At 40.0% G+C, this 24985-nt stretch overlaps 2 protein-coding genes across 2 annotated transcripts in view; one reads left to right on the top strand and one right to left on the bottom strand.

Annotated features, from left to right (window-relative positions):
* Nucleotides 1-12051, top strand: part of GLT1D1 (glycosyltransferase 1 domain containing 1) — a 48824-nt gene extending 36773 nt beyond the window's left edge. Inside the window, exons 10-11 of the mRNA XM_026859669.1 lie at nt 3100-3198; nt 10081-12051. Coding sequence (XP_026715470.1) covers nt 3100-3198; nt 10081-10227 — 246 coding nt within the window. The 3' untranslated portion in view covers nt 10228-12051. The remainder of the gene's footprint in view (nt 1-3099; nt 3199-10080) is intronic.
* The window catches only part of TMEM132D (transmembrane protein 132D), a 294843-nt gene continuing 278395 nt past the window's right edge, over nt 8538-24985 (bottom strand). Inside the window, exon 11 of the transcript XR_003399525.1 lies at nt 8538-8658. The gene's annotated coding sequence lies outside the window, so the exon portion shown is untranslated. The remainder of the gene's footprint in view (nt 8659-24985) is intronic.

Genomic DNA, 24985 nt, shown 5'->3' with positions numbered 1-24985 from the left:
GCCCAATCCATTTGTTTAAGGCTAGCTGGTATAAAGGCAGCCCCTCATCTTATGTATTTGGCCATCTGTTCTGTCTTTCAGTAGCTATAATTCATTGGTACCTATGTGTTTTGGGATCTGGAAGTTTTCTTATGTAGCAGTTACTGCCCTTCAACTCTGTGAGACAGAACAAATGTCATTCCCTTTAGAGTTCAGAAATTACGGAAAATGAAATATAAACTTAGTGATCAACTTCAATGAATCCTCAACTGTGTAGCATTTGGTAATCGAACTGAATGAACATATCTTGAGACAATTTTTTTTTTTTAAATTAGTCCAGTCTAAACTGCAGTACAGCAATACTATGCCAGCCTATGCAACCACACCATGAGGTACATGTAGTCCAACACAGAACTGCCACAGGCTGTTCACACACGTACCTGATGATCACTATGGATGTGCAGCCCACCAGCACAGTGTCCACTATTCACTGCATCTGACACGCTCAAATCCAAACTCCTTTCTGTCTTGCAGGTGACTCTTTGTGAGGATAGTGGCACTTCCAGCCACCAGTCCTGGGGTGGTTGCGCTGTGTTGTGTCTTCTTTCATTCTTTCTTTTTCTTTTAATGGTGCTCTTTCCATTGAATGGACAATCACTTCTTTGGAAAGTAACCAGATCTGAAATACTCTTACAGTTTTGTTTGTTAAAAGGAGAAATACAGAAAGGTGAGGAGAGTGCCTTAGGCAGGTGACAATGAACACTGACACACTTCACTGCCACTACCAAGCTCTTTCTTTTCAGTTCAGAAGTTCAAGTAAAATATCTTCATTCCCTCTTCATTGAACGTGTTTGAATGAGGTCAACAGCCAGCAGACTGAACACAAGAGCATAAGCCTGTCAATAAGAAGGGCTGAAAAAGAGCTAAATCAGGAATTCTGTCTCTCTTGGAGATGTTGATGCTTCTGTGGGAACCACGTGTTAGATCTGTAGTTGTAATTAGAGCCAAAAGCAACTTCCTCAACCTGCAGATTCCAATCCTGTCAGGCAGAGTGGGGCACTGATCTCTCATCTCCTGGGTGAACTTGGCTGCAGTGATAAGTAGATACTGTCATTCTGTCATGGTACGTTTTTGTAAATCTACCTTTGGAAAATAGATCTGTTTTGTTTAAGGGTGAAGTCAGAGCAAATGACAAAATAATTTGTGGATGACAAAAAACTATATATCCTCTCACCAAAATCACTTTTTTTTATTGTAAATAAAGCCATATCTCAACAACTTTAGACACTTAGATAAGTTCAGAAATCTGGTCTGTGGTTTTTATATTTATATTTCTCATTTATTTATTCTGATTTATGTTCGCTTCATTAATCTATTTGTCGGAATTATCTCCAGCTGATCCAGTAGTTTCTAATGCAAAGTGTAGAACAGGTGATTTCATTAAGGGTTGTCATTATTTTTAGAGCTAAATGCTGCAAAGCAGATGTTTGTGCCAGAAGGACTATAGAATTTCTATGTCCAGAGAAAATTCATCTGCAGTGGTGATTTAAAGAGTGTTTCTCTTGGATATTTTAAGCTATTAAGACATATGCTAAGTCACAGCAGCCCCTCACTTTTCAAAATGTAATTGCTTCTGTACATTATCAGCCAGGGTATTTTTGTCTTCAGTTTTGTCCGAACTATAAAAAGGCATGGTTTTCTCCTTGGAGTTTTGTTTTCTTGCTATGTAGACTGAAACAAAATTGCTCCCCATCCGGGAGTGTAATGACAGTAATTAAAAATGCATTCACTCTAAAGTGACAGGGAATCAGTATGAAACAGATTGAAGATTTGGGGGAGTGACTTTCTTTCTCTTGTTTGACACTGATTATTGTACATTATGAGTTTTTCTGGTTTTACAGTCAGTGCACCTCAAGACTTCCACATTCATCAATAGTAATTAAAGTTTTAGATCAGGATACGCATGAGTAACAGAGTTGAGTAGCTAGGGTTTGCACACTGGTTACTTCACAATCTAAGCTGCACTTTTTTAAAGTTGCCAGGGATTAGGTCTCTTGGAAATGGTCAACTGGCTTTGAATGGATGCTGTGCTGGTCCTGATTCTGCAGGCAACCTGATATGCTACCATGTTGAGACCCACACACTTCCTTTCCTATGTATATACATAGATGCATATATACATATACATACACATACAAATAAATGGATACATCAAGCAACCAGCCCATAATTTCTGTAGAATCAAATCCTACTTCTTCAGATGTATACCTTGGTCTCTCAGGAGCCCCCACACCAATAGCTCTGTAGATAATATGTTTTGAAAGTGAAATTTGTTCTGAAAGCATAAACTCTTTCCTCTTCTTAGTATAATTCAGTCAGAAGCTGCATCACTGCTTACTTCTCTGAAGTTCCTGAGCGCTCAAAGTCCAAGAGAAGCTATAGCAACAGATGCTGTCAAAAGGAAAACACCTTCTAGACTCCCATATGACCCACAGGAATCACAACTGAGGAGAAAGAGCCAAGTGATTTCCACGGTCACCTTCACTGTCGTTGAACTGTCCATATCTCTCCAGTTCTGCATGTTATAGCAAATCTGAAAAATGTGTTTTAGTGGAAGAAGATACTGTTCTGTTGGAGAACAGCTAGTTCTGTTGGCAAACAGATACTCTTCTGTTGGAGAACCAGCTTTTTGTGCTATGAACTAATCTTCTCATTTATGCACAGTAACAGTAGGAGTTACAGTGACAGCCCTTGATCTGAACTTTAATCTCTTGCATCCTCTTCAAGCCTGCCATATGTCAGGAGCTTCCAATGGGAAACTGCATACTTTGGGGTGGAAAAGAATAAAGGATGAAGCAGCTATCCATTGACTTTCTGGATTGATTCCTTCTCATACTATGTTAAAAGTTATGAGACTAACAAAAATATAAACAAAATATTTCAGAGAAGTTTCTTATAGCAGATCACCTTAGACATGGTATTTTTCAACTAAAAAAATGGAGAGATGGGAAAGAAGTTTGGGTTGTTGTTTCTGCTTTTAATTTTTAAACTGTCGTCACTAACATCTCAGAATCCCTGAATCCTAATAAACTGTTGTTTCCTTTTTCTATATTCCTCTAGGCAATGGATTTAGATATTCCAGTGCTGGCAAGGAACATTCCTGGGAATGCAGCAATAATCAAACATAAGGAAACAGGACTGCTATTTTCAAATCCTCAGGTAAGAGAATAACAAATCCTTAGATCTGCCCTTCCAAGGGTTAGGTTCATTTTCCATTACATGCTTGTGTCTGTCTGGAAACTTGGCTTTTCCTCTCAGCAGTTTTTCGCATATTCTCCTAAAAGCCTGGGTGTGAGACTGATTTTCTTGAAGCTCTGTTGTCTCACATTCACTTTGCAGTTCACTAAACTTTTACTAGGTGTCAGCCTTGCTGAACGTTTGTCCAGTGCTGCGTTAGAGCCTGCCATTTGAATGGGGTTCTGTTCTCATCAACTTGTTGCACTTTAGTTTTGAAGGTTCCAGAAGCAAACCCTGGAAGAGGTGCTATGAGTATGTCATATTTCCCTTCAGGTACTAACTGAAATAAGAACTCATACAAGCGGTAGCTAACCAAAAGAGAACTAGGAGCCTGAAGTTTCAGATAATGCATTATCTAAAATTCCAAGCAGTAAGTGTTAATATAAAGCATTATTAGGTCCAAGATATTGCTCGGTCAGAAAATAATTAATGACTAAAATTAAGTGTTGCAAGGGAGTTTCTGTGGAGATAAGTAAGAGTGAGGAGAGAGGGAACACTACCCATATTTAAATGCTGGAAATTTTCATTTCAGTATGTTTTACTGCATTATGGTTTTGCTGTTATATATTTATGTATGTTGTGGAGATGACTTCCAGACACAGATTCTCTCAGTGTTTTCATCCAACTCAGGATTAAAAAACCTTACTCAACAGTCCATTTGATAATTTTGCAAAGTAGAAAATGTATCATATTTATTTACTTTGTGGAATGTGGGATTAATGCATTCTATTACGCTGTGTTTCAGGAAGGTGAATTCTCTCAGTTAGTTTTGGAGGTTCTTTTAATAGAAGAAAACTTGCAGCTTGTGGTTTTTGTGTAATTTTTTTTTTTTTCTGGAATATTTAGTGCTTCCAATGGTTTCTACAAAAAAATTTCTTTGTTGACATGGAATTTATTTGGTTGTGGAAGTAGTCCTTCTTCTTGCAATATCCTTTGGAAATGGGGTACCTCCAGGCTAGTGGAAACCGAGATGTAAAGTTATTTATAACATTATTTGTACATGTATTTCCTGCAAAAAGCCCATTGACTTCCATATGCATCTTCAAAACTTCAAGGATATATGATCTTGTTGAACACACAGACTGGTGGCTCTCCCGATGTTAATTCTGATACATTCTGTTGTTTCCCTCAACATGCTGGTTACATTTGGCTTGGAATGCAAATACATTATTCATACCAGACCCAAATAGCTTCATCATACATCTTTGTAAGAAGCCTCTTCTGTGATCTCCAAGCATCCTACATTCCAAGTGTTTATTTGGAATTCAAGATCAATTAAAAAGATGCTATATATTTCGTCAGTTAGAGGAAAGTGCAATTTCAAGCATAGAAGCAGTCCCAGTTACATCAATGGATCTGTACAAATGGCTAAGGACTTTCTTTTATATCAGAACTTGAGTCACAGACTGTAAATATGTCCAGAACTCTATAATCTTAGTTTATATAAACCCATTTTGTCTGAGGTCCCTTTTCTGCAATGCGCTGTGCCAAAGATGAGAAACCCCCTATTCTGTTGCTGCTTGTTGACCCCCTTTTCGCTGTTACTCTATCTCGGAAATCTACAGACTCTCTTTCAAGTGAAGATGGTAACTTGCATTACCATATTAGCAATCATACTCCTAGGTAATAGTTGTACTGGAATCACTAATGTTTGTGCAGTTACCCTGTCTCACAAAGGAAGGTAATATCCCTGCTTTCTCTGTAGAACAGAATTGTATCTCCTTTAATAAAAGCCCTTTTATACTTTCATTGGTGTCAAATAATGTGTAAACTATCAGAGCTTGAAAATGGGTCAGGAAGATATTTGTTTACAGGATAATACTCTAATCCCACTGCAGAGTTGTTGAAAAACTTTCTTCTTGCCGAGATGAGCTCAGAATGCCAACCATCATCACTAATGGTTTTAAAGATAAAGTAACCATTTACTCATTCCTTATCTCCCCAAACCATATCAAATACAGTTTTTAAACCACTGTACACAGTCTATCAGAGGTTGAGAATTATATTAGATCAAAGAAATGCAATTAAGTTAGAACACTTACAGTTTCAAAGTATTCCTCATATTTTTATTGTTGGAAGAAGGAACAGTCTGCCCGTGGCACTTTAAATACTGCCTGAGAAGATTCAGTCCGACAATGCGGATTGGAAAACGTGTTCTGGTAGGAAGTTTTCTGGGTTTTGTTACTCAGATTACTTTGACATTTTAAGTATCTGGTAAACTATTTTCTGCTGCAACCTTAATCGCATCAGGTTAGTTAGGAAAAATGCTTTTAATCATACAGAGAGATCAGTGCTCTGTTCTCGTGCTTGGGGAAGTGTCTCTGTCTCGAGAAACCTGGACCACCAAAGATTAGAAAATGTCAGAGACTGAGTCCTATCTGGTTGTGATGATCCAGTCTGTATCACAGGTCAAGAGTTGAAAGCATTGCTTATTTTCAAGTTGTTACTGATCTGGGGAGGGAAAGCTTTACAGTACAGTTAGATTAGATACGAGCAATTGTGTCTGGTCTGTGGACTATCTTATCTTTTGAAAGCTAAATTAGAGGAATATAAATTGACCATTACACCATGAGAATTGTTTTAAATTGTGAATGCTGTTGGTTTTCTTCTTTCATTCTTGCTGAAATTATTTAGTTAGCTTTTGTGGCTTACAGGAAAGTAGGAAATTTTCTGCATAATTGAAGTCATCATTAACTGTTTTCGTTTAGGCTGAGGCTTCCTGACTGGAAATGGCGAAAGCCTTGCCAGTCACTGAAGACTATTCAGATAGAAACAGTTAATGTAAAAGTGAAAGCTATTAAATGTTTTGTCCTTGATACTACATCACCTGTGCACATCATTTTTAAATCATGGTTTGATCCTGCCACTACCTGAATTTGCAAGTTTAGGGAATATTTAACGCTGAGTTAATGGGACCTAAAATAAGAAAATAAGTAAGAGAGAAGAATAGGGTAATAAATAATGCAAAACCATGTTAAAAGGGAAGACACAAAGAGTTACTCAGCAACCTAAGTTTCAAGATTATATGTTCATCATCTGTAAAAGCTCACAGAAGGAGCTAAGCAAACAGAAGGCAGTAAATAAAGTTCAAAGCCAGTAAGAGAGGGGCCAAGCTTAAACAGAGTTTGAGAGAGCGGGACCTGGAAAGACTACTGTTAGCAGAGACAACTTCTGAAGTGGTAAGAGGGAAACGCGGCTCAGCTGAGTACAGACAGCAATACAGTGAAGGCACATTGGCCTCCTCTGCCAAACACAGGTCAATGCCATTTCTACCGGGGCTTCAAGCCAGAACATAGCCCAAGTTTTTAGACCTTTGAACCTTCACGCTGAATAGACTAATTTGCAATTTTTGGCAGTGGCAGCAATCACTGTTTGTACTCCCCTAGAAATACTGGCCCGTTGCCCTGTGAAGGACACAGATGTGCCAGCCAACTTCTGAGCTTTGCTTGCCACTAGGTAGATCTGTCACTATTCTGAATTTACATCTGGTGTTCGCCTTCCCTGGGGTGATTCTCTGTTGTTTAAGAATCATGTTCTTTTATCTGCTGAAGCTGATATGAAATGGTTTAATTGCAGACTTACTTTCATTATATAAATAATATATTAACCATGCATCTTATTTTCATTATGTGTGAGCTGCGGCACTGGTGTAGTTCTCATGGTAATTGGAGGAATATTCATTCTTTTTACTCAGTGCACTCATTTTCCAGCTTTATCTTCCACATACCTGTATTTCTGGGTCTCTAAAAATTATTATACAGAATTTCTTCTAGGCACTATATAAAGAAGTTGACATTTTCTTTAAAGATGATTGGTCAATTTACCATGAAAAAAATGTATTATGGGTGTTGCTGTTAAAAAATGCCTGTGTTTGAGGTGCAGTACTACCCATAAAACGGGTACATGTAATATCAGTTCTGGATGTGCATAAGATGGTCTCCTATCCTGTTTTTTTATGGATTGTGGCTAACTACCGAGGTTCAACTTTTACGTTGTTTTTCTATGAAATGCGTAGTACTTATACCAATTTCTGTATGTGAACAAAAGGCTTATTAGAAATGTGGATATCCTCTAAGTTAGAAGTTAGCATACGTATCACCTCCTTCACTTTGGCTGCTGAAATGCATACCCTTATGTTTGATAATCAAAAAGTATTGGTGAATTTTGCCCCTCTTTCACCAAAAGTGTTGCTTACTTCCCATCTGCAACAAAATATGAGAGTGCATAAATATCTGTGCAAATATCACTTGCACAAATATTTACAGCGTAACAGCTGATAAAGAGACGTGTTATTACGCACGTAGTTTGTATATCATAGGCTTCTAGAAAAGAAAAATTAAATGCTCGATTTTCTGAACGAGTCTGAGTTCTGATTGTCTTCATTCTGCAAGTGGTATCCCATGCTTCAGACTTACCACAAAACCACAACTGAAATGCAAGTCAGTTGGAGTTAAGGGAGACACCTGAAAAATGAAGTTATTGCTATCTAAAGCTGAGCATCCAGAACTGAAAACAAGCTAAGCCAGCTGCTTGAAGGGTATGAGGCAAAACCCAGATACGTCAGAGTGAATCTTCCTATTGGCTTCCAGTCAGATTGCAAGTGACTTGTAGGTGGTCACATTTGATTAGCAGAAGAAGTAGGGATAAAGCTGAGAAGTCCTTATTCTCCATCTCCTGGTATTTTTCCATTTGCTGTTTCTCTCTCCTGCAGTTTCTCTACTTTTATGCTTTGGACTCAGTTTGGCATTTTCCTGAAATTATCCCCAGCATTAAGTATTGGAACTGTGAATAAGGATGTCATTTCTTCTATCATTTACATGTTTGCAAGTTTTTGTCCTCTGTATCCACATTTTAAAAGAATGCTAATAGGACTACCTGTCAAGAAATGTTACATTGCTGCTTCTGTTCTTTGGTAATTTACATAAATTATTTTTAAACATTACTTTAAATAAAATCCTCCACAGGAGCATAAAATTAAAGTTGGAATGTAGTTCAGTGTGAACAGTATTTATTACTGTGATTATACAGGCAATTGGATGAAACCAGCATAAGTCATGTAAGACTTTCCCACCTTCCCTCTTCTGTATTCCTGGCAGATACGGAGGAAGGAAAAGAACGTGTCTCCAGAGCTGGAGTCATTGGCTGTGTCTGCAGTGTCTGGTAGACGTGGCCTCGGGGTACTCTCTAGACCAGCCTCACCAATCTTTTTTAGGGACAGTCTCACAAACAGTCAGAAAACAGCCCCCTCAGACCGCATGGGTCCCTAGTAAGGAACTGAGTTAAATTATCACATACCTGAACGCAAGGCGGCTGTGGATGGAAAGCAGGCTGGACGCGAAGCATGTGGCCCTCATGGCTATGCCAGAGACTGCTCCTTCAGTGCTGTGTGGACAGAGTAAAGAGTAAAAGCAGTACTGATTTTATGTAAAATGAGAGGTTATTGTTAATATGCATATATGAAAATTACCTTATTCTATTACCTAGTTACCGACCTTTCCAGCAGAACTGATGTGCATCACTGACTATTTAAATTCCATGGCAGTGATGCATATATTGCTAGTTTTTCTTGTCAGTGAGTCAAAGCAATGATTATAACATGTTCAATGTGATTTCACATATCAGTGTTTCCCAGGGGTCACATTAGAGTTATGTATTATGCATAGCCATCACTTGCACTGCAACAGCAACATTGATTCTGTGGTAACCAAAGATTTTCTATCTGTGTGTGTGTTTATACACACTGTATACTTAGGTTTTCAGGTATAGTTTCCTAGTTCACCTAGTGTTGATATGAACTCTGGTCTTATTTGTGGTTTTTTTCCTTTCATAGCTGGCAGAATGTGTACATAAGATATCTCCTCCCATCCTTTTTGTCCCCCATGTCCCTATGCACTGATCTTCACTACCAATTGTGTAATAAAGCATTATCTCAATTTTCCATTGACACAATATCTCTCTGCTTTTCTGAGCCGAACGAAGACACTATTTTGCAAAGATCTGAGCACATTTGTAATCAAGCTGAAGTACTGGAAGTTGACTCTTGATAGAAAATTCGACCAGCTGCTCAGAATAGATTAGTTCAGACATCAAATCTCCTTTCACATGTTTGAAGTTCACAATTTCTCTTCCCTAGAACTAAATTAGAGTGGCAGAGGAGCAGGCAAAGGACTAGTTGTAATCTGTGAGGTCTAGTATTTTGCCCAGTAAAGTTAAAGGAAATTCTTATATGGCTGTTTTTGCAGAGCTTGTTGAGCTAATGCTGCTGTATCTGTGACTGCTCAGGTGCAACTACTCTGGAAGAGCTTGCTGCTGCATTCCTGCTCTTACCTTTATACTGTGTCTATATTTATGTAGTGAGTTTTTTAGTCTTACCATAAAATTAACTAAAGATGTCAAAGTAGCAAAAAGATACAGGTTTAGCTTAGCTGAGATCAAACATCTGATTCCAGTTGTCCCCCATGCAGGAGACCAGGTGAGTTATTTAATTTATAACCAGCCTGGTTTTCTAACACTTGGGTAGGCAAACAATTTCTGTATCATTAAATGGTCTTAATGGTCTTGGAATTGTTGTGGATTTAAATGTCTTAGTTGGTGGGCTGTGTCAAATAATATATACAATAATTATTTATTGATCACTGTTTATAAATAAACTGGTAGTTGACCCTGAAAAATTACTTTGAACAGCTTCATATATTGGCTCACAGTTGAACTGCTTTACTGAAATCAAGATACGGGTACAATCTGTTTCAGTATCATTAGAACTTCAAGGAACTTTTAACTTATTATTTTCTTTATCTTTTTTAGGAGTTTGTTGTGCTGTCCAAGAGTTTGATGAATGACCCCATTATGAAAAGAGAAATTGTAACAAGAGCCAGAGACTACGTGAAGAAACATCATTCATGGGAAAGTGAAAGAAAAACCTACCAGAAGCTCGTCCTAAGGCTCCAGTGAATCGCAGGACTACAGCTGATACTCAGCAGTCTATGTAGAGCACTTTAATGATGGATATGTAATTAGATTTGGGTTTCTCTTCGGGTTTTTTTTAGAAGACATAGTACAACATGCATTATTATTCTATCCAAACATACCAACATCACAGGAGTTGCCTGCTACTTCAAACTATCACATTTATCTAATTGAGCACACTGTCTCTAGTGTACCAATTCATCACAGACCAGTATCGTTTTGTAAGATCACATAGGAGAAATACACTCCTTGAGCAGACACAAATTTTTAGTTAGTGTGAGGCCTAAAAGGGAGGATGACTGCCTGTACTCAGTGGAGCACTCAACCACATAGAGCTTACATCAGATGTTCTGATCATTTTGCATCCTAACCAAACTGCGGTAGCGGTTTTCTTTCCAATTATACCAATGTGAATGTATTCAGGTACATGTGACTTGCACATTTATGTTCATAGAGCCAAGATTAGTTATATAAAGAGAGTATAAAATTATTAAGATGAAAGCTTTCTTAAGACTGAAAGAACAACATATCTGTTGACTGCATAATGATCAGGGGGCCAAAAAGCAAACGGTGTTGATGCTTGGGGAAGGTGAGGACTATAGGGCATGTCTTGTACTGCCCTCTAAGTATCAGAATTGCTTTCAGATAAGCTGATATGGCCAAGCAGTCCTATGCCTGTATTTTTTCTTGAGTCCAGTGACTAGAGCAGTAGGGTTGGCACAGCACCCGACAGCCATACATGCCTTCAGATTCCAGAACAGCACAGTGCTGCCCACAGCAGCAAGATGTGCTTGCAGACAGAGGTGCTTTGTTACATAAACTACCTCTTAGTTTGCCAGTTTCTTTGGTACCTCTGTGATTTACTTATTTACTAAGAGATTTATGAGAGCTGTGAAAAGGGATGAAGCCGGGGGGGGGGGAAGTTATTTTCAATTTACTATATTTTGGTACTGCTCGTTCTTGTTGTGGCTTTCAGGATATATTGTAATATACTTCATCAGGCTGTTTTAAAGTGAGACTTAGCTGTGCTTGAAGTCCATACCTGCCAGCCCAGTGACTATGGACAAAGCTTTGAATCCATAACTGGTCATCAAAGGACTTAGATTTATAGAAAAAAAAAAGGATCATATTTTTAACTACTTAATAGGAAACTCTATTTGCTTTGTATAGGTTTGATCCTGCCCCCAAATGAGAACCAGTGAGATGTTTTGTATTGATTTGAATGACTGTTGTGTTAGAGTATTCTTTGTAATAATGAAGTCTGCTGTGTATTTTAAGCTTTCCTCTTTATTTTTGATGTTTTGCAACTGTTGGGACAGTAAACAAGAAACTAATTTGAATGTCATACATTGACTTCTCCAGAATTTCCCCCCTTTGTTGTAATGCACTTCTGCTCAGCATTGCCTTCGACAACACAATCCTCAAGGGCAAAACTGGCCTGGTTTGAAATCCAAGAATTGCTACAGTCCCTTTTGAGCACATTTTTCCTAAATATTTCTGGCGTGTCCTTTGACAGGGTGGGATGTAATTACATCTGTGTTAGTTCTCAGTTTAAAAGCCACCAGCCAACGTCTACTCCTGAACAGTTTCTAAATCTGCAACTGAATCAGCCTCTTGGGTTTTCCCTGCTGCCTTAGGAGGACCCATATTTCTTTGGGCATCTCTGTCACCAGTGAGTAGTGAGGCATGTCGTGGGATGGTGGTGTCTCTTTTGGCCACAGCAAGCTATGTACTAAAAGAGGAACCCCTGCAATATTCCAGCATGATTTTCAGCATGACATACATGGTATGGGACCTTCATAACCAATAGAAAAAAAAAAAACCAAACATTTATAGCTAGCAGTTGACTGCATGGTGTCCTGTTCCTCTCAAAACATCTCACAGATCTCCTCTGCCTGGTATCTCTGATAATCTGCTTGTTTGGCTTTGATATTCAGCCATTCCCCCACCCTCTTTCCTATAGTATTGGTTGTCTTCTGAAAAATACAGATTATTAAAAACAAATAAACAAATACATAATGTGAGATAGAATTCTAAGCATTTAGCTAATGGTAAATGAGTAACGATTAGAAAGCTTTTTCTAAAGCGTGATATATTTATTACCAAGCTTCAAGCAACTAAATACATTGATCTGGAATTTGTGCTATTTCCAGCAAAACAAAACATGTTCAAGTGAGAAATTCTGCTACACCCTCAGAATGTAATTAACATATGATTTTTCAGGCTGTATTTAATCTATAAATATGAAATCTGCATCTGGGAAACAGCATGCTCATTTGCATGTGATAACCATATCAGAAGCACAACAACCATTCTGCAATATATGCATTAAGGGAGGAAGAAAAGAAAACAACCAAAATAGTGGTGAGATCAGCCCTCGGGACTGTTTTACAGTCATCAAATGAGGCAGCGTTCATCAATCAAGGGCATTCAGCTTTGATATCATTTATCACATGGGCTTGTGTTCTGCAACATGAAGCCTGTCTATTAAGGCTAAAAGGTTGGGGCAACAACTGCTAGGGAATTTCATAATAATAAATTGCTATTGAATTTATGTTTTAAATTTCATCCAGTCTTATGTTCCAGGCCCATAAATATTCAATGAGTCTTGTAAGTCCTTGTAACAAAAATATTAGACCCGTGCATGCAATTTCAGGTATAATTATCTTCCAAGCAACTTCACTCAAATGACTTTATATTTAAGAATAATCCTTTTGTTGTCCTGCAGCCCTAATTATGGTATTTATCTTCCCCCTTCAAAGCCCCATTTCTTATCCTAGCAGCTTTTTAAGCAAGGCACACCGCGATGAAATACAGATACAGCTCCAAAAATAGCACTTGTTCTGTTTGCAGGAAAAACCTTCATTGTGCATTTACCCCACGGCTAATTCAGCATTTCAGGACCTTGAAATGTAGTGTTAATTAATCCAATTACATGCATTTTATTTTGCAATTAATTCTGCCGTTGAATCCGCAGGAACTGAATGAAAGCAGTGGACCTGTACAATGGGTGCTACTATGCTGTTTCCTTTCTTGGCAGGATTACTTCAGAAATGGAGACAATTTGGTAGTGTGTGGCAAAACCCAGCTAGAGCCTGTGGTGTGTGGAATGAGAGCTTCCTGAAGTAGGATTTCATTTTAATTAGACCTAGAGCATACATATTCCAATTTTTAGAGTTAGTTTCTACATTCCCATTATAGACTTAACCAGTGTATGCGCTAAGAACACTGATACCGAGCTAAGCCTTCCCATTTTCGTCTGCTCCCAGGCATAAAGTTCCTGTTGGCTTAAACCAGCAAGGATTTACCAGCTCCCACCTCCAGTCTTGGCTCTGCTAGTCTCCCCAGCAAGTGGAGCCAACACTGCACTCCTCTGTCTCTGCCCTGCCTGGGAAAGCATTAACAGGCAACTGGTCTTACCCCTTATAAAGGGTCTCGGTAGGAAGCAAGGGGGTCTTCTCTTCCTTGAGCGAGCACAAAATTTGTCAAGCTCTTGTCCTTTGCCAATAGCACAATCTGCGGCTGGCTCTGAAGGCCAGCCTTTAGGAAAACAGATTGTACTGATCTGAACTAGCTTATCTTGGCAATAACCAGAGTGCCTTAGAGGTGGACTATACAGTGTGTCTGGAGGGAATAATGTAGTCAGATAGAACTAGGGAAAGGATTTAGATATATATCTCTAAGGATTTAAAGAAAACAAAAGTCAAACTTTTCTCTTTGGACTCATTACAGCTCATTTTAGAAATATTTGTAAGTATTTCAGGCTTAAGATGTCATGAATGAAACAGAAGGCATCAGCGGAAGGAACTGGAGTATGACGAGGGCTGTAAGTATATTAGCACATTCTTTCAATATTTTAGAAAAGTCTTTAGAAAGAAAGAATTTCTTTCAATATCTGGGGAGACTGAGCTACAAAAATAATTAAAGTGACATGGCATTTAGAGCATTAACATTTTAAATTCAGTTTTTGCACACAGCAAAAGTTGACTGATGCAAGTTACCGGGGATGCCAAGGTTTGCAGGACTCCTACACGTTCAGCCACGATCGCTTTGGTAGCCTGGCTGAGCCAACAGCTTAATTCAGAGCCCTTGGGATGCCACTTGCAGTCTGATGCTGACCATTGTGATTTCAGGTTCTAACAGAACTTCAGAGCTCCACATTAGCAAGAGGTAGTTACTTGGTGATCTCAGGGAAATTAATGTTGATGTTTTGCCATTAACCTACTTGACACAGCAGGACACATAGACAACCATCAAATGTTAAATTATATATTGGAAGATTTAAAAGTATTTGTGTTCCTATATAATTTAACATCAACTTAGTCTGAATATTAAGCAATCCAAATATCTGCAAATGCTTCCTTTATGTTTAATGAATGCACAAGTACTTCAGTCTTCTTTTTCAACATATTTTCTCCTGTCTGTTGGGCTCATAACCCATTCTGTCCTTTTCTCCCCTCAGTCTTTTTAATCTTCTGGTCAAGAACCGTTCCACATGAAAATAAAGAAACAGTTTTGTCAAAGGCTTGTCAGAGGAAATGGGTGCTTCCATGTGGAAATCAATCATTTAATGGCTCAGTGGGATCTCAGCATTTTTTTTTTTTCATTAAGTTGTCGAAAGTAATTTCATCACTCCAGAATTTATTTCACTTCCACCCTCCTCTGCCTGGTTGGTCCAAGCACGGTTGCTTTAATGTTTGAAACTTAAACCCCAGGTCTCTATAGCCTGAGCTGCAATTGCTTGGTATTGCCTTGCACATGTCTTCCTAGATGCCATGGATACCTTTAATTCTGCCTGACATAGCCAAAGGAAAGTCTTGATCTTCAAGAGTCTTAATTGCATTTAGACTTGTAAAGGATCTACTGTTAAAAGCCTTATGGTCACCAATATAAAAGCAAACAGTAAGATAAACCCAAGATTTCTATTTTTTTAAAAAACAATCTAAATTTTCTAAAGGGGTGAATAATTTTTATGTGCAATTTAATCCTCATTAAATGAACCATATTTTCATCAACTAGTCCACGTCATTCCTATGACCTCTAATTTTAGGTATTAAGTATTGAGGGCACTTGAAATCTCTCATCCTTTCCAAAAATGTAGGCCAGCATTTGTTTTGTCCGGTGCCTGAAAAATTATTCTCGAAATTAATTTTCCCTAGAGCATTACCATTCAGCTAATTTAAAACATTTGTTTAAAATTAAACCATACATTTTAATAAGAATAGCAGAGAACATCTGGTTACTGAGAAATCATAGTCCTGGACAGCTGACCTGGAACAGCATTTAAAACACCCCTACAGTACCCTTTACCCCTGCCTACTCTAGAAGCACGTTGTAGCACCTCTTTTATATTTTAGTATGCTTCTTGCATTGCAATTTCCATTCTTGTGTACTTCAGCACAAATCTTCTTAAGACATAAGTCCAGCTAGAACTATAACCTTGCTAGATAGAGGTCACTTACTTCATTTGTCTGATTCAATCAAGTTACATCAGGCATTGAAACAAAATGCCCCTGTACTGCTTCGAAAATTAATCCCTGCCATTGAAAAGTTGCACTGTTATTTTAGTGGCTTTAATGAAGTGAAATGATTTACGGAATCTTTAATTTAACTTGAGTAATATATCAAAAGCTTATATGCCTGGAGCATGGCCTTTGCCATCCCTTACAGCCTCCTAGCTTCTTTCCTAACTTTTTTCTTTTAAAAATATGTTTAAGTAAGAAGTCACCTGCAATTAAAAAATATATAAATTCTTGTACAAGTGGTCACCACACCTTGCATCACCCACTGCGGAGCCTGCCTGAGTCACCTAAACAGTTGCTGTGTTTTCCAGAGGCTGTGCTTGCCCATACTCTTTCAGTGCTTTTGAGGAGGCTGCAGGCTACCTGTGTGGCTTTTAGCACAACTGAGTTCTAGTCTACAGCAGAAATAATAAATACTATTGGCAGTAGCTATTGTCTTTACAATCCCTATTTATGTACCTGATATAATCTAGCAATGACAACAGTTACTTGAAGAGCAAGGTAAGACTGTAAAGGTAACACACAAATGAAGCAGTAATGGTACAAAATACTAGCACTTCAGTCCCTGTTTAGAAGCCAACCGCTGAATTCGGAGTCAGACTGTGACACCGTCATGGCATTATCGCTTGTTGCTCAAAGAGCATCAGCAACTGTTGGAATACAAGGTGCTATCTGATGTAAATAAAGGCAATTAAAGGCTGGCTCACACTGTGTAATGTAGTTTAAAATAGGTTTGCCTTGGCCAAGTATTAGTGACAATATAGCTATTTACAGACTGCACTGCAAGTCAGGCAAAAAAAAAAGTTGCATCTTTTTCTGTATGAAAGTATAGCAAAGTAAGAGGCAATGGGGAAATTTAATAACCGTTCTCTGGAATAGGAGAACATTAGTATTACATGTTCTGAATATTCATCATCTCTTAATAGCATTTCACTCTCTTTTTGATCTCAGTATGACCCTAGTAATGATTCTGTTCTGAACAGGTTTAAAGTCTTTCACAAAGCCTGTAGCTCATCTCCAGCTTTATAGTTACTGTTTCTTACTAATTACATCTCTTATTGTTGTAGCCTTGGGAAATGCTCCAAGGTGTCCCTGGAGTATTATGCATCTAGTTACTTAGTGCATCTTCCATCCTATTTAGTTACTGTTATGTAGCTTAAGGAGATCATTTTTCTATCCCTTCCACTCTTTAAAACATTTGTCCCTGCATGTCATTTGTTTGAATAAAACATCAGGATGTGTTTAAGCGTCCACGAGGGGGAAGTCTCCCAGTCCTCATTGTTAAGGTACCATTGTTCCACACTGAAGCAACTTCTGTCCTTCTATCCCACTGCTTGCCGAGCTCCGATTTTGCCAACAGGCAGCTCTGCAGCAGGATTGAGTCACCTAACCCAGCTGGGATAGGGGATGCCCTTGCACCAGTAGCCCAGAGCACGGGGCACTCTGTACTGCTGAGAAGTGGGAGCTGTAGAGATGGCCGAGGACATACAGTGAAACCCATTAAATTAAATGAGACAGCCAAAGTAGAAACAAAAGAAGCAGCGTATCCTCAACCCCTCTCTCTGCTAAGCAGGGGAAGCTTTGAAGGATTATTACTGATGTCTTTCAAGAAGGTTGCATTTGTTTTGAGAATAAGGAGAAGACCAATTTGTAGAACTATAATTCCCTTCTCCAGCAGGTTAGACTGCAAACCAAGGACTTTTTTTTCTTTCCCCCCTCAAAAGAAAAGTGCCTTTTAGACTGTTCTGTGAGGCTGGGATCTCCTGGTGACCGATGGCTGCACATGCCTCTACAGGTCACTGCAGGAGCTCCCGTCTGCTAATATTTTATCACTGGCTTGGGTTTTCCCAGTGCAATGCACCATTGTTCTAAATGTCACGCCAGGAGACAACAGAGCAGACTGGGGAGGGCTGACCTGTTGCGTGGAAGGGAACATATCACCCAGCAAGTCATTCTCTGGACTAGAATAAATCCTCTGGTCCCGGTCTGTGATCTCTCTGCAGCCCAGTGAACCACAGAAGCAGGGTTTTTGTTGGGGCTGAATGTAAATGCTTGTTCCTAAGGACAGTTGAGACTGCTGAGACCAAACTGCTTTCATCCCATGGAAACAAAGCTTCATCATACAGCTGATTGCACTGTAAGATCCCAGCTTCATCAGGCTTTACATGGAAGGATCAGTCTAAGACACAGTCACTACACTCCTACCCCATGCTGCTAACACCTGTAAAGTTAAATCCCATTTTTAAACAGGAAAATTTGATCCTCGGGTTTGTAGCAGTCATTAATTCTCGTGGATGGCTCCTATTTATGTGTCTTGTTTAATGCCTTCCGTCCCAGCCCCAGGCAGCTAATTGCATGAGTACACTACGAGCCAGGTAACAGAGATGCGCCGAGGTTCAGCTGGCACCTATAGGGTCAGTGGGCAGCTCAGGGGAAACGGGGGGGGGTTTTCATGCAATTCTGACCTATCTCAAAAGAGGCCAAATATCCTGAATATGAACCTGGAAGGCCAGGAAAGGATGAGCCAGTCTGGCAAGAAGGGGCAGTGGTAGATACTGCAATTGGTACCAGTGCTGGCCACACACAGCAGCTCAGCCCGAGGGAGAACGGGAGAACACGTGCTTATCCTGCCTGCAAAGAAACAACCAGAGGCAATCTTGGACCCATGGAAGAGAAATGAAGCCTCAGCGGCGGAGTTTCTGCACGAAGACAAATAGTCAGGAACTGCTTTAGTCTAAACTGCTTTATGGTTAAGATTAATCTCACCTTCATGTGAGAAGCTCATAAATACAGAAAACTCTTTGTCCTCATTTCCCGTATGGTGAGTGGAGAGCACAGGCCTCACCAAAACAACAGCTCATCAACGCAGCCCCAGGTGAGGATGCTTCACCCAGTGAAGATCTCTGTCTCCATTAAAAGGAGGGCGATACCTCTCTGACACCCACATCTCAGTAAGATTCCACCCCAAATTCAGGAACCAACTTCCTGACAAGGTGTTCAGGACTGGAGGACAGAAACTTCTTAGAGCCAGACACCTGAAGGAGGAGCCACAGGAAACAGATAACCCCGGGAGCAAGAAAAACTCTCTGAGTCCTTGTGAATTCTGCAGGCGAGAGCACTATCCTGCACCTGTGGTGTGCAAAGGGTTATTGTCATGTGTGCCCCAAGGAGAGAGCAGTGGAACCAGCTACAAACACCTCTGAGCGTCTCTTGATCTAGGCTGGGCAGCTGAGTGACACGGGTACAGAGCGAACGGGAGGAGCAGGCAACGCCGTGTGCCAGCCAGTGAACGCAGCTACAGGTCACCAGCAAGCGTTCCCCAGGCTTTAGGCACAATCTAACTTGCATTTTTTCCCCTCAACAGTTCTTCTTTTTTTGGTTACTAATTTTTCTGTATTTAAATACATTTTAAACTATTAATAAATGCATCATTTTTGCTATAACATTTGGGGAAGGAAATGTAATCTGAACTATTTTATAAAAATTAACAAAAGGTAACTTTCCCGTAATTGAATAAAAGTTTGTTTCCTGAATTACAGACAATCGGGGTTCTACTTTAAGCAAACACAACGTGATGGCTTGAGCTCAAATCCCACAGAAACCTGTATCCATCCTTAGCTTTGCACAGTGCAGATGTGTAAGAGTCAGAACATATTTACTGGGACCTTCCTAAGGTGTCACACTGGATCACCTGATGTAAAATGCATTCCTGCTCCACTACAGTTGTCACACAAACAATGTGCATGCAAGGGCTTCCATTAATGTGTCTTGATATTGGAAGAGTTCCAGGAAGACAGAAATTTAATCATGGGAAGTGAAAAAAAAAATGAAAGCCTGGAAATGAAGCAGGGACTTTTGTGATGCTCTTTCAGAAGCTGTCACATAATATAGATGCTATTCTCCCCAGCATCTTCTTAGTTCTGCCTGTAAATGCATGTCTCCCTGTTCCCATCTATTTTTGGTAAGGCCAAAAGTCCCCCAGAGCACTATAATTATCTCTGTCAGAAATGTCAGAAGAGTTTACAGCAGAAGTAGGTGTCTGCCCAGAACAGGAAAATCAGGTACACCCTCATGTGTGTTGGGGAGGTATTAAAATCAAGTTGCTGCACATATTTTTCAGGGGAAGATTTGGGAATCTGGCTGAACCAGCTGGAGAGATTTGTGTAACATCTCTGCTTTAGAAAAGAGAAAAATAAGTCATATTATCCCTCTGGGCTTTAACTTCAAGCCCTTAAAGATTGAGCAAGATAAATTTATTTTAAATAAAACCTTGTTGTTTCATCTGTTTGAAGGGAGAAAAAATAGATGAGCCCTTTAATATAAATGCAATGATGAGGATATGCCAGTGATGCTTTCCCTGCTGTTCCCTTTGTTTATTGCCAGTGTTCCCAGCAACACATTCCAGGGTTAGAAACTCTCTGCCTAGTAGTCTGAAATAAGTGAGGTTTTACTTTTAATGAGAAAAGTCAGATTTTGTTACGGCAGTGTTAAAATTCACTTACATTAAGTTTTATGTGTGATTGAGCACCCATATACATTAGAAGTGAAAACTACATTTTGAGCAGCATATGCAACTGGCAGTATCTTGTTAGGAATTTTTTTTTTAAATCATTATTAAAGAGGATAAGCCCTGCGAAGACATTCTGGAGGGACTCTAATGGCTTAGACCTTGAGTTCAGATTTGGGGAGTGCAGAATACCAAATAGATGCCAGACAACAAGGAGCTTTTCCATGTGTCTTTGCTCCAAGGAACCAGGGCCTGATTTTCAGTGGGATTCCTATCTCCCACTGGTTTTATTAAGACTATTGACTGCATGGTACCCCTCTGATATCAGACCTTTGTGTCATAAACTGTGCACTCAACACTGACTACTGCTTTAAAACTGAGGATTTTAAAATGTTCCATCTCTTTAGTTCCCCCCGTATTTTTCAGGCCAACAGAAAATTCAGAGAACTCCAGATTTTGCAGAAAAGGGCTGTCGTGACAAGTGCATTGTTATTTATTTGTGACAACACTTGGCATGTAACCCCAGAGTGAAAAGCTCTATCTCTGGCCTTGGATACACCGACTGCCTCTGTGGAACAGGGGATAACTGTGGGCTGATACAAAAGCTGCAAGTACCCATTCACAGAGGAAGCAGATTAACACCCTAAGCCACCAAATAATTTCCATTGTGTATATATGCAACTGCGTGAGCAAAATACCCATGTTTTGCCGCATATTGTGCTCCATTATTTTTGAATACAATAGTACCCTTGGCATTAGCACTAAATGAATGGTAAATTCATTTCATCTGAAAGACTAAACAAACAAGCACTAACAATGAGAATAAATCAGATTGCTGCAGTACTTTCAAGTAGCTGGTAAAAATAATATTTTAATCAAATAACTCAGCTGTAACTGCCATGAACTACTGGGAAGGTTAAGGCTGTGGCTCAGTATTCTAGTGAGAAAACATACAGAATTATTCAAAAAGTGCAATTTCATCGCCACTGCTTGACTCCTATTAAAAGCAGAAGATGGCTGTCTGAGATTCTATCCCTACTACCAAGTTGAAACCACCAACAAAACAAAGGTTAATGTAATATTCTGAAAGACCAGACATTTAGCAAGAAAAGGCAATGGTATATGAAAATAAATATGGCCAGACTGGAGTGGTTTACTCCAAAATAATTTTTTGGGGGGTCTAGTTTGGTTTGCCCCCAAATGAGGAACAAGCTCACATTTAAGGCTCTGGACTAGTGTTTGTGAGATGTGAGTTCAGTTCTTGGCAGCAGCACAGCCTGCCTGGTGTGGCCAAGCTTGCAGAGGATATGACTCCCCCTATTTCATGGGAATGCTTCGAGGCAAGAGTGACAGGAAAGTCTGAGCTGCTCAAATACGGTGATGCTGAAAACCAAAATGAACGCTGCAGGTAACGCCATTCGGGTGTGCTCTGGTGTAGCTAAAATTAGAATTTAGCTCTGAAGGATTTAGGGCTCACTGAAGTCTGTGGGAATCACACTTCAGTGAACTCTGTGTCAGGCCTTTGCATGGGCAATGAGCAATATATAGTTTGAAACATATTCTCCGTTAACCTCAGTGAAATGAGCAATGATGTGACTGCAGTCTATGTACTTGCATCAGATGAAAACCAGTCCTCAGCATGCCTTGGATATAACATAGTTCCTTTTCAAAGGAATTAAAGCTGAATAAGAGCTGAGAACGTCTGGGTTTTTTTTTGCCCTTTTCCTACAGACACTACCAGATTATTTGTTTTGAGACCAAAAGAAAGCACCATGGTCATCTAAGTCAAACTTCTGCCGAGCTGAGACCTTCTGACATCCTCCATCCTGCCTGGTGGCAGCACCTGAACCAGAACATTGTCTCCAGAAAAACATCTGAAAACATGAGGGATAGACCTGTTGCAGTCCTTAGTAACTTGCTCCCTCACCATAACAAACTTGTTTCTGGTCTGCCTTTGTACAGCTACGGCTTCATACGCTGATGGTCATGTCTTTGCCTATGGATTAAAGAGTGTGTTCAAATTTATGTTCACCACGTAAGTACTTAAGCACCACGTAAGCTCCCTGTGAGTCCCTGCATGGGCTCCCTCTTTCTTGGACTCTCTCTGAGATGTTTTCCAGTTTTTAAATCATTCCCCTCCCTGAATCCTCTCCCATTTCTGAACCAGTGTGATTGGGAGGCAATGGCTGGAGTGAAGAGGAAGATAAGAATTCCTACACTTCTGAAAGCGTTTCACTTCTCATTCTTTTTTGCTGCCCAACACCTGCTAGAGGCTGAAAATTCAGCACAGCCATGCGGAGTAGACTGGTCTGTTGAGGACACTGGCTTTGTTTTAGCAGCTATTCAAAGCTGAGGAACAGACACCCACTGCACCTCTGCTCCCCGAGCCCCGAGCTCCAGCACCAGCGGACCGGGCTGTTAGCAGCTGTGTGGGACTGAGTTCTCTCCCCAGTTCATCGGTGCATGGCCGCTAGCCTGAATGTTGCAGCTCCAAAACCAAGAGGGGAATTAGCTCCCCAACAGGTTTTAGGAACACAAAACCTGTCTCGTCTGTGATGGAGACCCACGGCCCTGCTCTGCGCCTTTGGAAACCAGATCCGCAGCAGAGGTAGCTCACAGGGGTGCTGTCGGAGGCCTTTTAAGTCTGTTTAAAAACCTGAACTCTACTAGAAAACATCTGATGCCAACTAGAATAAAACAAACTTGTCAAAAGGATATGGTAATAAAAGTTAATTTTGATCATGGACATCAGCAGAGTTAGAGGGTACTAATAATAGCAGTGATAGCTGTGCCTTCAGATGTAAAAAAGGACTAAATCAGCAACTGTCTTAAGTAGTCATTAAAAAAAAAAAAAGAAAAAAGCAGACAATAAAATGGTGTTTACCAGGCAAAAGACCAGTTGGAAATGTTGCATTTTGCTGTAATAGTTGAAAGAGAATATTCCCCAAATCAGAGCACACTGCAACCAAAACAGGCATTTGTAATTAAAAGAAAAATTAGCAGGAAAAGTGATTGTCATGGCTGCTCCCCCCCACCGTCAAGCTGCCCATTCTCACAACCTCACCTGCCTTGGGATGGGGTTTGGCTGTGCCCCCCCACTGCCCCAGCCTGAGGGCTCCTGCCCACGCTCGCTTGTGCATCTCTCACAGCCCGACCCGGAGAAAAATCAAACGCACTTTCCTCTCTCTGCCTCAACAGGCAAATTTGTCAGCAAGATGCAGCACGTCACGGGAACGGGGGCTGTGGGAACAGCTGTTTGCTGCTGTGGAGGCTCCGAGCTCGTGGATGAAAGATGCTCCAGGCACAAATCAGCACGATCACAGCTCGGTGAGGAGGAAAACAGCATCTACAGCTGCACCAGCTCGGGAGGACCAGGGAGCCCAAGTGAAACGTGAGAGAACAGGCTCATCCCTGGGGAGCTGACACCTTCCGCCCTGCACCTGGCTCTGATGGCCTCGGATTGGGGCTCTGTTTGCCGGGGGGCTTTGGTTGGTTTTTTCCTGAGGTGACAAGTACTGATGTGGAGAAGGCCATATGCCCACGATATTATTGTTTCCCTCCCTTTTGTCCCACGAGGCATCAGTGGGTCTTGTTTGGAAATGGGTGTGCAGCTGGTGCCAGGTAGCCCGTGGGAAGGCTTAGCTGCAGAGTGATGCCAGCCATGATACAGCTCACAAGGCTTTAAAAAACCCAAGTAGTTGCTATATGGTAATATTGTATATAATAAAAATTAGAAAAGAATTAATCTGTCACTAGAGTAATTAAAATAATTGTCACCACAGGAGAAAGCTCTGTGGAATACTACTCTGTGTTGACTTTGATGAGAAACAGTCTTTCTATAACTGATAAATCAGGAGCAGACTTTTGTCCCATGAACCTCTGCTTTCCAGTAAGATCTTTAATTGACTTCTACATGAAGATTATGAATGATCCCGAAACTGGTTTATGCTGCAACCGGTGAAGTGTTCTTTTTTCTCTTCCACACCAAACATTTAAATGTCAATCTATTAACATAACAAATTGCCCATTGGAAACAGGGCTGCCTTTGGAGGCTGGAAGCACAGACTGTGCTCCTTATTAGCCCTTTCCTGGTCCCTCTATGGTAATTTAAACTGAAGTAAACCAACATGTGGATGATTAATTAACTTACAAAACCCCATAAAATATTAGTTTTAATCACCCACCTCTATTATTTCCACCAGAAAAAGTTTGAACAGTTGCAAATGAAGCCTTCTGAGTCCAGCTTTACCTAATTAAGGTTATTTAAAAGGCATAAAAAACCCCAACTCTCCAAAATGCTATGGAAAAATTCTCATAAGACATTCCCCAAAACAAAGCATTTTATTTTATATTGAAAATTCATTTCCACTGGGAAAAAAAATCTTAAAAAACCCCAACCACACATTAAACCAAGACTTTACGAGCTGAAACTCCCTGCTTCGCATAGCTGTTAACACCTGGGCCAGCCTGCCTCTCACATTTTGGTGCTCAAGAGCTCAAATGTGATAGCAACAGATATGGTTAAAGAAAAGAACAAAAACCAGGTGGAAATTACTACTGCCTTGCTCTGTCTTGGCACCACATGTCAAAGCAACTGTGATCATGTCAGATTCCCCCAAACACACAGCATGAGGTGCTGAGACATCTCAATTAGAGAAGTAAAACGCAACAGCAGCTCAAAAAAAAAAAAAAAAAAAAAAAAAAAAAAAAAAAA

The sequence above is a fragment of the Athene cunicularia genome (assembly GCF_003259725.1).
Source record: "Athene cunicularia isolate RWA chromosome 15 unlocalized genomic scaffold, athCun1 chr15_part1, whole genome shotgun sequence".
Taxonomy (NCBI): domain Eukaryota; kingdom Metazoa; phylum Chordata; class Aves; order Strigiformes; family Strigidae; genus Athene; species Athene cunicularia.
The sequence above is the reverse complement of the archived record's forward strand: the minus strand, read 5'-3'. Positions and strand labels throughout refer to the sequence as shown.